At 38.3% G+C, this 13,313-nt stretch overlaps 1 protein-coding gene across 14 annotated transcripts in view; it reads right to left on the reverse strand.

Annotated features, from left to right (window-relative positions):
- The window catches only part of Rapgef6 (Rap guanine nucleotide exchange factor 6), a 174,236-nt gene that overhangs the window by 18,804 nt on the left and 142,119 nt on the right, over positions 1-13,313 (reverse strand). For 8 of the 14 annotated variants that reach the window (XM_005350060.3, XM_026780212.1, XM_026780210.1 and 5 more), the window contains 4 exons: positions 12,260-12,383; positions 9,588-9,611; positions 5,701-5,921; positions 2,400-2,588 (listed from right to left, as the gene is read on the reverse strand). In XM_005350060.3, the coding sequence (XP_005350117.1) occupies positions 2,400-2,588; positions 5,701-5,921; positions 9,588-9,611; positions 12,260-12,383 (558 nt within the window). The remainder of the gene's footprint in view (positions 1-2,399; positions 2,589-5,700; positions 5,922-9,587; positions 9,612-12,259; positions 12,384-13,313) is intronic. The other 6 variants (XM_005350062.3, XM_005350061.3, XM_026780215.1 and 3 more) reach the window with 1 other exon arrangement.

Consider the following 13,313-nt stretch of genomic DNA (forward strand, 5'->3'; position numbering starts at 1 on the left):
AATAAAAAAAAAAAAAGCAAGGATTTTAGAGCCAACCAGCCTAAGATCAACTACCAGATTGACTATGTACTGGCACTGTGTAAATTTACAAATGTGTATAATGAGGCTAAATTACCATCTCCTAGGGCTATTATGAAGACTAAGTAAATAAATAAAATTAATAATAAAGATGGATTATGTCTGAAACTCCGTAAGTGTTAAGTGTGAGCTTCAATTACTTGTGTGATGTTGTTGCAAACTGGGCTGAGCCCCTTTGGCTTTATGCACACTAGTCAAGCATTCTAATACCAAGCCAAATCCCCAACCCTGACCTTTAGTTGTTACTGCCTCTTAATATGCAGGCAATTTGCAGTACACCAAACTATAGCTCCTGACAGATACCAACACTCAAGGAAACACTAAAAAGCCTTCTTCTAAAGGCCTTCATTATCCCTGCCTTTGCTAAAGGTTTCTCTTGCTTTTTATTTTACATGCATCATGTTAGTACATATATAATAAACAAGTAATCTGTCTGTATCTTCAATGACACTAGACTGAAACTCTGGCCATTTCATACTCAGCTCCATATGTCAGACCAAATCAAATTAAAATAACATACTTTGCTGGGTGGTGATGGTGCACACCTTTAATTCTAGCACTCAGGAGGCAGAGGCAGGAGGATTTCTGAGAGTTCAAGGCAAGTCTGATCTACAGAGCAAGTTCCAGGACAGCCAAGGCTGTTGTTACAGAGAAACCCTGTCTTGAAAAACTAAACTAAATCAAACCAAAGAAACAACCCCCCCCCAATTCTATTAAGCATGACATATGTATAATACATGGATCATGTTAATAGTACCAGGAATTAAATCTAATCTAGCTTCCCATGTAAAAGTGCACCTAGAGATACTGTTAAAACAACAAATAAAAGTAATTCCAATAACGTCTATATGGCTGAATGGGGGAAACAGAATTTAAGATTACACTACTGTATTTTATGTTTAAAAAAATTTCTTATTTGGGTCTGGAGAGATAGCTCAGAGGTTAAAAGCACTGAATGCTCTTCCAGAAGTCTTGCGTTCAATTCCCAGCAACCACATGGTGGCTCACAACCATCTGTAATGAGATCTGGCGCCCTCTTCTGATAGGCAGCATACATGTAGACAGAATACTATATACATAATAAATTTTAAAAAGTTCTTAATTTATTATTTTATTTGTATGAATGTTTTGCCTATATGCATGTGCACTATGTGTGTGCTTGGTGACCACAGAGGTCAGAAGAAGCATTGGATCCCCTGGAACTGGAGTAGTAGATTGTTGTGAGCTCATTATATGGGTGCTGGGAACCAAACCCAGGTCCTTCTGCAACAGCAAGTGCTCTTAACACTGTGTCATCTCTCTAACCCTGTCACGTAAAAAGAACTTTTTTATTAGGTGTGTGGTATAGGTATGCACAAGAGAGTACAGATGCCCAAGGAGGTCAGAGGCATCTGAACACTTAGAGCTCAAGTTACAGGCAGTTGTGAGCCACCTAATGTAGGTGCTGGGGATCTAGTGGGTTCTCATGAAAGCAGTACACCCTTATAACTGAGCCATTTCTCTAGCTCCTACATGTATTTTTAATTAAAATTTTTGTTTTTACAGTTTTGTGTGCATGGATGTTTTGACTATATACCATATTCGTGCAGTACCCATGGATCCTCTGAAAGTGGAGTCACAGATGGTTGTGAGCTGACATGTGGGTTCAGGGAATCAAACCCAGTGTGGAAGAGCAGCCAGTACTTAACCACCAAACCATCTCTCCAGCCCCATACTCTTTGTTCTCTTTCTCCTAATGAGGTCTTCAGAAGGGGACATTAATGAAAAAAGCAGTGTATAGGTATTTTCATAAAAAGCAATTTGATTTTCACAGCTTTTGGAAGTTTACATCTGGAGTATTTGAAATACATCTTTGAATATAGAATGAATTTTAGCTTGATATGTTATCTAAGATTTACTGTAGATATTCAAAATGTACAGTTATATAAGATTTCTGTTGATAAACAGATTTCAGAAATATAGAAATCCCAACACTAGTATTTAAATCACACTGCCATCACTGGGGAGTGGTGACATAAGCTTTTAAATCCTAGCACTTGGGAGGGAGATGCAGGTGAATCTCTGAGTTCAAGGTCAGCCTGGTCTACAAAATGAGTTTTAGTACAGCCAGGATGGTCACAGAAAAATTCTGCCTTGACAAACCAAAACCAACCAATTGACCGACCAACCAACCAACCAACCAACCAACCAACCAACCAACCAAAAAAACCCTCCACATTGTCATCAAATACACTGAAGCAAAACAAAACATTTTTGATGTAATGATGTAATGACCATATTCTTCTGACATTGTCAGCAGTTTTAGGGCTTTGAGCACTCACTCAGCACATGGTCTCTGGCTTGTCCTCTCTTTCTGATGGGGTGCAGATTAACTGCAGGCACCTGAAGCACCTGGCTCACTCTGTGTGGCTGATGCAGGTGGACTTTCGCTGTTTGGCCAACTGATCTCAAAGGCACGGGTGACATTTCAGATGACTTGGCTGACCTTTTTTCAGTTAAGTTCTTTGTCACTATGAGGAGAAAAAAGGGTCAGATAACTGCAAATTTTTAAAAGAAGACTATTACAATTGACAAGTAGTTGTTTAAAAATTACACATTGTATACAAAAAAATTAAAGACATACTTTCATAAAAGAAATTTAAGCATAAATTATCTCTTTGCAGCTGTTGTAGAACATGTTGTTTGCTTCCTAAATTCTTGAACGGATTATCTACTTCCTGAGACCAAGTTTGCACTCTCATCTATAGGACTGAAATTCTCTCACTGGATCAGTTCCAGCATGCCTCCAGTCCTTCTCCAGATGACAGCAGAGTGAGAACATGGAGATCTAACCTACTATCTTCCTTCTCTATGTTCCATAAACCTCACAACTCCCTCTGTTCTCAGGAAAGACTCAAATGCCTCCAGCGAGGCCTGTAAAGCCATGAAGATTCACTATCAGCCTGTCTTCACCTTGTACTTCCCTACTCTTCAATCCCATATGCTTGAGGTTTCTGTCACGTCAGCCTTTGCCTTGGTTGAATCACTTTATACCAATGACCTCTTGCACCTTTCAGATTTATTTTCTTATAAAGTCACAGAACCTTTCCTAACACTGCAATGACTATACTAGTGAGGTCTAAATACATAGATGGAACGGGGTTGGAGGAGGGAGAACAACACAAAACCCCCAAATCAGTACTGTGGCCCAAAGGCAAGAAATTCTTCCTCAGCCAGCCCTTTCAGTCCTTTGGTTAAGTATTCAGGAGGGTTTCACGCATAGGCCTCAAACACCAACAGAAAGACTACCTGTGCCAGCCCAGCCGTGAATAGCTAGTATTCATGCTTTCACTGTGAGTCTGAAACTGACTGATTCTCCTGTCTTCTCAGTAGCTGGGACTAAAGTGTGTACTAGCACACTAAGGATAATGTCTGCAAAGTACTTAGTAAAGATGCTGCTGCCATATAGAAGGCTCTCAATTTCCAGTGTTTATTATTTCTTTCTTCAATTTTATAGGCTTGATAAAGAATCAGAAGACATAAAACATGTTCTTTAACCTTAGCCAAAGTTTCAGATTTTTATTTAAAAAAAAAAAAAAACAACAGAGTCTTACTGTGTATTCCTGGCTCACCTGGAACTCTCAGAATCTGCCTGCCTCTGCCTTTTGAGTGATGGCATTAAAGGCATAGGATACTATTGCTAGCATTTTTCCATTCATGAAAACAGGTGAGAATGAAGAAAACCTTGCCCAATGGTAATAAATGAAACTCAACCTCTGCTGACATCCATTAGTGTCAGTACGAACATATTCCACTAAATCTCTCCAGTGGAAGAATTCAATATATTGTTTTTTTTTTTTTTCCTTTCCTCCTTTTTTTTTTTGAGACAGGGTTTCTCTATGTAGCCAAGGCGGTCTGAAATTCACTCTGTAGACCAGACTGGCCTCGAACTCACAGAATGCTGGGATTAGGAGTGTGCCTGTCTTGAATATATTGTTTGGATAATAGCTTAATCCACCCCCCCCCCAAAGACAAGCTATGTAGCCCAGGCTGGCCCTGAACATACTATCCTTCTTAGTTTCCCAAGTACTGGTAATCACTGGAGTGCACCTGTGAGGGCTAAAGTTATGTTTTAAGTTCTAATTACAGTGCTTAAGAGAGCTAGAAGACAAAAATGACTCTAATATATAAACTCTACTTGCCCAAGGGACGTTAACATTCTGGAATGTTGGGGGCTGTTCACATAAGATGATAAGCTATGTGTCTTCACTTCTGTAAACAAGGTTGGTTGCCCCAGTGCTCAGGGTGTGCTTATCACTCATAGGTGAAAAGACTGTAGGCAGTAAGCACATAGGATGTATGCTTGTCCCCAACCCCCATTGGACAAAGGCAGGAAGTATGTAGTTTTGTGAGCTTTGTCTTTATAAGCACCTGACTAACATAATTTGTAAACATTCTCTGGGAATTCTGGGTATGGACCTGGCTAGTGTCCATTGTCCTGATCAGTACTTAATAAAGCTTCCTTCAAATTGGGCTAAAAATTTATAGTAGTGCTCTTATTGTTGTCCAGTGGATTAACACACTACTATGTTCAGCTCTTGCTAATATGGGATGTACTGAATGACTCTTTACCCAGTATTTTAAATTCATTGTGAAATCACTATATGCTTCTATGTTCACTCTCTCTTTTCTATTCATATTACAATGGAAATATCAACACAGTTATCAATTTTTTGGGGGGTCAATCCATGGAGAGTACCATTCCCTCTGTCAACAGAAAACTTGTAATTCTATTGTGCTTTTTATGAGTTTAACATTTATCCCCCTGCCCCCATTCTTCAGCTCCTGTAACTTATGATTTTCTTAACTCAAAGATGTGTTCTGAAGCCTGCACACAGAGGTCAGGGTGATGCTTGGCGATGCAGTGTTTACTGAGCAGAGCAATAGTGGACAGACAGACTGTGAGGTAGCAGCAGTGAGGAGATAATCTTTTCCACAGTGTCAGGATGTGTCTACTTCCTCTTGTATCTTACTGATAAGGCATCACTGCTAGTATTTGACTCAAAACTCTAAGCTTTCTATTTGGTAACTGATTTTCACCTGGTATAGAAGTCACATTTCATTTAGAGATAAGGGCAACAATGTTCTCAAACAGAAGTTTTTCCTATAATGTTCTAAAAAAAAAAAAAAAGGACATTTCTGCTTTTATGTGTATGGGTGTTTTGCCAGCATGTATGCCTGTGCCCATGGAGTCCAGAAGAGGGCATTAGATCTTCTGTAACCGGTGTTACAGATAGTGCGACACACCATGTGGGTACAGGAAACTGAACTCAGGTCCTGTGAGAGCAGCAAGTGCTCTTAATAGCTGAGTTAGCTCTCCAGTGACTTGTGCAGCCCCTCCCCATTTGAAAACTTTATTAATGCTCCAACTTTTGTAAGAGGATTTGTAAAGCCTTTAAAAGAAGAACTATTCATCTCTTCCCTTCCTACAGAGTTCTGTAAGGGCTAGGACTCAGCAGGTCATGAACAGACCACGTAGCTGGAGACAGCAGTCATCCTTGCAAATGAAATCAACACCAACTCTGGAGAACAAAATTTCTGCTTTGTTGTGCTCACCCATGTGATAAAAAAGAAAATACTCACAGGTACCATATGCAGGCTCCCACTGCAGTGACATCATCTGGAACTTCTCCTCATCTGTATCTATGTCCAGACTAGAAAGATACTGTTTCACTTTCCTTGCCATTTGGGCATCTTCATATAGCTTCTTGGCATTCAGCAGTGAGCTGCGGCGTGCTCTTTTCTTGTGAGCACCTCCCTGAACATCTAGCATGTTTGAATTTGTGCTGCCTTGACTCAATGACCTGTAAAAAGACAGAAACTGCAATGAAAGCCTGTAAAGATGAGAGTTTAGCATGAAAAAACAAAGATTCAAAGATTTTTTTCTGTTAATACTACTGCATGCTGATGTAAATGAGTTAAAAGATGAAGAGCATTAATAATGCGAAGTAATCTGGCACAGATGGCAATGTTCTCAATTAGAACAAGATCTGGCAAAATACGGGATTCAAAAGAGTAAGATACTAGTTTCTCCCTGAGCAACATATTTCATTACATCTGTGTGTGTCTATGCAACCCACAGCAGAACGGTGCCAAGAAAAGCTTTCCTCTGGTCCATTTAGACCATTCACTCTAAGATGTGGTAAGAGTCTAAGACAGGATAAATTCGTCATTAGTCCTTCAGCAAGGGCAAACAGAGCAGCTTTGTTACCTGTGCTTCTAGTTATATCCTGTAAAAGCACCATTCTGTGATAGGGTCACTTCAAGTGTGGTGATCAATTTTAACAGTAACCAAGCATATTGTGACCAAAAAATTAAAGAGAACCAAGATAACATTTCAATCTAGTATAGTCAGAAATTAGAAACGCAGTTAAAAAAATTGTTTCTGTGTCTGCAAATATGATGTGGCCAGATACAACTTGAATTCTAGAAGTAGGAACTAAGATTCTATGATTGCAATACCTCTGATTATGACAGAACTGCAGACTGGATCTTAGAAATAAGTACTATTCAAATAAGCTATAGCTTTATCCAACTCTACTGTTTTCGTCAAGCCTGCTTATACAATGCACATCCAGAACCAATGAAAGGGAGCACTGCAGTGTAGCTGATCCTTCCTAAGAGGCTAGCAAATTAAATGCTTGTAGAGGATTGTTTATTACTGTACGTGTGCAGGTGGGTACGTGCCACAGCAAGTCTGTCAACGTTTGAAGAATGGTTCTCTCCTCCTACCTATATGGACCCCAGGTTATCACTCAGGATTCCAGGCTTGCCTGACTCAAAAGGTCTTAAATTGGAAGGTTAAGTGTATCTCTATTTTCAATATTAGCATTATTTACATAAGATGCTCTAAAACACAGACCATAAACACACAATTTGTTCTTCAATGTTCACATACCTGACTTAAAACAGACACTGAATCTTAGTGTTTTCATTGTAAATCACATAAGACAGAGTTGAGAAACTCTTAATGGCATTTTTTCTGTCACATTTTTAAGACCTTTGAAGCAGGGTTCCCAGGGGAGGGTGAGAAGGGAGGCCAAGTACGTTTGAAAATATCATAAAGAAACTTACTATTTTTTATGTAACTAAAATAAAAACAAGACAAAATAACTCTTAAAAAAAGAGGAAGGAAATTGATAGTTATGCCTTATATTTGATGGCAACTTTTTTGTTTGTTTGTTTTGAGATGGGTTTCTTTTGTGTGGCCCTGGCTGTCCTTGAACTCTGCCTCTGCTGTGCTACCACTGCTTGGTATATTGATGGCAACTTTTAGATGATGCTGGTCAGGCAGGAAAGATGATATGGCTGTGAGTGACACAAGGGAAAAACTGTAAAATTTGCAAAACTTGCAGAATGGTTTGGAGGAAAAAAATCTCATTAACCAGTGAATTATCCTTTAACCTTTAAGAAACACTTGATTAAAGAATGTGAAACCTGAAAATTTTAGTAAATCTCTAACAATGTCAAGGGGCGAGAGGCTCCATGTGCTAAGCAAGTCGAGATAACCACAGGGTCAGCTTTGTCTTCTTTTATGGTTTGTTTATCCTCAAGTGATGGATGACCAAGATACTGGTCTGGGGCAAGAGGTGGGCACCAATGCTCTAAAAGTGATCTGGAAAATTCAAATTCTGAATATAAAGTTTTAGAAACATCTAAACAAATTCACTTTCCTTATATCTTCGCTTTTATGTATACACAGGGTGTCATGTGAGGAAAGTGTAAAGTTAAGTCCAGACAAATGTGAGGCATTTCAATGAGCATAGACTAACGAGGTATTGCACTGGGCTTTTCTTGGCATCTTCGAGCTGATGAGGGAAGGGGACTTGTTCGGGGGAGGGGGAGGGAAATGGGAGGCGGTGGCGGGGAGGAGGCAGAAATCCTTAATAAATAAATAAATTAAAAAAAAAAAACAAAAAAAAGATAACATCTCAGCATGTGGTGCCATTATTACTGTGTGGATGTGCTACAGTGCATCTACGGAGGTCACAGGACAGCTGTGTGGAACTGGTTCTCTCCTACCTCTGTGTGGGTTCCAGGAACCAAACTCACAGTGAAACAAAGTCTTAGCATTTCGGAGCAAATTTGGATGCAAGTGTTTAATAATTTTATCCTAGTTGTTATCCAGAATAAAAAAGCCAGTTTGTAAACAAACCTAGGACACAAAGTTCTAATGCATGAGAATGATATAAGACAATAAAGTTTCTATTGAACGACTTCCAAAGCAACAAATACTGACGTGAAATGAAAACACCTGCTGTCTGCAAGCCCCAAACACTATACAACCCGAAGCCCACAGTAACTACTTAGCTCACTCACTCGGTCTTAAGATGCCCTGCTTTAGTTGTAATGCCAGGCTATCAAGTTTCTACTTTCAGTAAAAAGAACCAGGGAAGATCAAGACACAAATGTATGACGTAGAAGAAAACACACAAGAAACACACCAGAGGAGGAAAGTCAAGTTCACCAAATGAAAAACAAGACCACAAATAAGACTCAAAGACATGGCTCAAAAAATTCTTACATGTAAGGCAAATATCTAAACCTCACAGCTCATTAGTTTTAAACATTAAGATTCTACGTATGTTCTATTTCTGCAATTCCACACATCTATAGTACTCATTCTTTCATTTAAAATGAATGCTTTAGTGAAATGATGCATAAGATCTTTAACTGTCTGTGGCTCTAAACTAGATGGCTAGCAATGTAGAATTAAGAGACCAGAACCTACTTTAGACCACAAAAGGCTGGGCAGCTGAGAAGCTTTAGGGAGACAAAGGGATCTTTTAAAATAAATGTACAAGTTTGAAGTAAATTTCAATCTATACTTCAAGTTTAGGCATTCAGTAGATCTCATGAAGGGTTAAAAATGTATTCACTTTTATGATACAAAGTGAATAAAGTTGATTCTATGCAAAACTAGTGGAAAATGCAACTCTTATAGACAGACATTTTGCACATTAACTTGTATGTTTAGTTTCATAAAACATGGCATTGAAACTAGAGAAAGTGGTGCTAACATTTGAAGCAGACTGTCTAGATTTGGACACACCATTAATGGGTGGGTAAGACTGAGCAAGTTAAGTTACCTTCCCCATCCTGGGATCCCCCAGGAATCCCAGACCTGTTCATAGGGCAATAGGAGACTTTTAAAAGTTATTTGCTTAGCAAAGTAGAGCACAGGGGACACATACAGCAAATATCCACTATCATCGTCTACATCTCATGAATCTGTTAAATGTAAATCTAAAAAGGGATTATAAAATACCAATAATGGAAAAACAAAACAAAAACACAACAAAATGCTAGTTCCATCACTACTTCCACCTTGTTAGCAAAAGGCATTTGTCAGGATGTAGGCTGACGGAGTTAATAGAACGCATGCTAACTGATTTGCGTGCATTAATGAAAAGGATGCAGAACATGTTAAGAATTGCACAACCTTCATTCCAGTTCATTTCCCCACTTACCCCAGACTCCGCCACCTCTTCTTCCTGTAAGCAAGAGCCACAAACATTGAAGCATGTGTTTGAATAGGAAAGCACAGAAAAAAAGACAACAGTTGAGAGTCAGAGAATTTATGCAGACAGAATAGAACAGAAAAATTTACCAGGAAAAAAATTATAGCTTAACAGTAAAAAATGGCTTTAATGAAATGAAGGAATGGGAAGGACACAAAGGGTTCTGAAGGTCAAACTCCTCTATAGCATGTACTTTAAAATATGCTTTTGATCGACAGCATTTTTAATGCCGAATCTACCCATAAGTTGGTAGGGGATGTAATCTGTTCATTGCAAATTTTCTATTCTGTTTTTGGAAATGTAGGTGGTGGTCTTCTGCATTCTACCAGAAGTCAGAATGCTCAGTGTAAAAACAGAGTTTCTACATACTTTTGGAGCTACGTGACAATGAAATTATAAGAAACATATAGATATATAAATCAATTTTTAAGTAAAAAGATTTCTCTGGCAAGTACTTTATAAGAACACTTGGCCAGCAAAAACAACTTAAAAGTGAAAATAAGAAGACAACAAACTAGGGGTTGTGGTGTGTACCTATTCTTCTATGACTTGGGGGGAATTCCAGGCCAGTCTGGGAACATAATGAGATCCCAATTGTGACACTTAAGTACTGGTTGACAAAACTGAACTAAATAATTCAGTCCACTCTAAATATATTTATTTCCTCATATACTTTCTATTCAACCTAGGCTATTTTCAAGTAAACATCCAGGCTTGTTAATATTCTTCAGTCATTTTCCTTATAACTGTGTGTTGGCGTAATTGTAGGCATGAGCACATGTGTGCACGTGTAAGGAAGTGGTAAGCCTATGATGCTGTCCCTCAAGTGTCATAGACCTGTAGTTTTTGAGACAGGATTCTCTTTATTGGCCTGTAGGTAGCCAATTAGACATTACTGGCTGGCCAGTGAGGCCCAGGCCAGGGATCTACCTGTGTCTTTCTTCCTCCTTATGATGGATTACAAGCACAGCAACCATGCCTGTCTTTTATACATGGTGTTAGATATTGAACTCAAGTCCTCAAGTTTGCATTGCAGTCACTTTCCTGAGCTCACTCTCTCTTGGTCCTCCTCTGTTAATTCTGAAGTGGAGCATGCACTTTAGTATACTATCAACTAATTTGGCAGGGAGACAAATTTATTATGTCTTCAGGTGCTAGAATGGAAACATACATGAGTAAATGGAGGTTCTTATCAAGACAAGAGACAGTGGAAAGGTCACTGTACCAGGACATTCAACAAAAACAAAAACAGACAACAAGCCTCTTTTAAGGTGTGCTTTGATCTCTGGTTCTTAATGTTTTTTGCTTCCAGATTTTGGAGAAGTGAAATCTCACTACATTACCAGGAGAAAGAAAAGAGATGGGAAGAGGAGATTTTGGCACTCCATCCCTGCTACTATGAGAAATCTCTAAACTAGAGTAAACGAGATCATCCACTTAGAAAATAAATGACTGCTGACAATGATATAAATGAAACAAAACCAATATCTCTCCCAATAAAAACTCAGTATAACATACACTGATTAAAAAGTATCAAGTATTTTACTTTTTTAGCAGAATACCTGTATTTTAAAATCAAGCAATTATATGTATTTATTTTATTTTTAATGCCCTAAATGGAGAGGTATAAAAGGAAAATTTAATAAAAAAAATTAAACTGTAATGCCTACTTACATGATCAAGATTATAAAATTTTCTAGGAACAGCTTAACTTTCTTTAAACTCTATACATAAATCTGTAGTAGCCTTTATACTACATAAAAAAAAAATCAAGTTAAAAATGCATTCTCATTTTGTGGTGGTGTACAACCAGCAGTTGGAAGGTAGAGGCAAGATCATGAGTTCCAGACCAGCCTCAGCTACAAACTAAGTTCAAAAGTATTCTCAGATGAAACCAAAATAAAAATGAAACTCTCATTATTAATCAAGATAAGGCATGGCTAAATGAGTACTTTTGGGAAGAGTTGCTAACTGTAACTTTTAGAAAAGAAATGTTGTAGAAAACTGAAGCACCAATTAGATGAGACAGGACTTTAAAATAGAAGTAGAATAATTCTTTGCTTAGGTTACTTAGGTTAGAAAACAGATGGAATGATTTGCACTCAGATGATTTCGGGGATATTAGCATTCTTCTAATGCTGCTTGTTGGTACAACTATATAGAACTACTTGTATAGTCAGAAAAGTAATTGAGACATGGGCTCAGATCTTAGCAAGTTGTATAAAAACTGCTTGAGGGGCTAAAGAGATGGTTGATCAGCTAAGAGTACTGACTGCTCTTGCAGAGGACCTGGGTTCAATTCCCAGCACCTATATGGTGACTTAAAATCATCTGCTACTCTAGTTCCAGAGAAGCCAATACCCTCTTCGGGACTCTGCAAGCATTGCACGCATGTGAAACACAGACATACAAGCTGGCAAAACATGTATACATATAAAACAAAACTACTTGAATTTCAATTTCTTCAGATGTAAAGGGAAGTTGAATATTGCTTACCTGTTAGGATTACCATATGATTACCAGAGAAGGATGTGTGTATAACACTTGGCACAGTGCACAATAAAGGACAGACATTACCTCACCACCCTCGATGCCACTTTAACAGGATTTCCATGGCATACCTCTGTCGGAACATCATGGCAGGGTCCATGTTAGCAGAAGTCATTCGAACAATATGACGAATTTCCTTGGCAATCATTCTTAGCTTCTCAAAGTTTACTAAGCCATCGACTTTGGAGTCATTTCCTATGAAATACAAATAATTTTTTATAATTATAATTATATCTCCAAGTAGAAGAAGTCCAGTTATTACTCCTGAGTACAAATAAGCTTTAACAATTTACCATAAAAAAACAAAAGATAAATTCATAGACAACTCAGCCCTGATCCCAGGGAATGAGCTTCTGAGAAGAGCTGTGTTTTCTCTGGAAAACTGACTCTGAATCCAGAAAGTGACTGACTGTCCACAGCTGCTAAGCCAGTTCATTGTCTCACAGGCATACACAGGGATTACACAGCACACAATCCCATTCTGTATTGTTTGCTCTTTTGGAAGAAGGTACAGCATCTGAAAACTTAGGTGAGCCGGGTGACAAAGGCACTGCTGGGCCTTCTTATTTACTAATAATTAAGCCAGTCTGCATTTTTTTATTTGTAATTCTTAAAAATTTTTAAACAAACAACTATTTAAGAAGTAGCAAATATTCCTCAAAGAATAAATGGTGGAGGATTGAATACTACTGGATTTCTTTTTTCAAATGGCAAAAATTAGCTAAAACAAAAGCAGCTGCCTAATGGGGTGCTTTCTGGCCTGGTATTCACTTTTCCTCTCTCAGAATCTGAATTTATCACTGTGATTTTAATCATTAGTATGAAAATGCATGCTTGTTAATTATTTTAATTTACGACTTTGAAAACTGTCAACTTTTCCTAAAAAGATTAGGAAAGAGACCAGACAGAGTTCATTTATTGGCCTACCTAGCCCAAACCATAAGGCAGTTATCTGACCACAGCAGCATTTAACTTCATCCGACTATTACTGTTAGTGCAACTGTTTTCTACTGTAGAAGGTCCTGAAGCAACTGAGAGCAATATGGGTCTAGAGTCTCATCTCTTATACCCTGTCAGTGGCATCTGTACGTCGTCACAGGAATGGTTCAGGGACACAATACCAGT

The sequence above is a fragment of the Microtus ochrogaster genome, chromosome 7, assembly GCF_000317375.1.
Source record: "Microtus ochrogaster isolate Prairie Vole_2 chromosome 7, MicOch1.0, whole genome shotgun sequence".
Lineage (NCBI taxonomy): Eukaryota > Metazoa > Chordata > Mammalia > Rodentia > Cricetidae > Microtus > Microtus ochrogaster.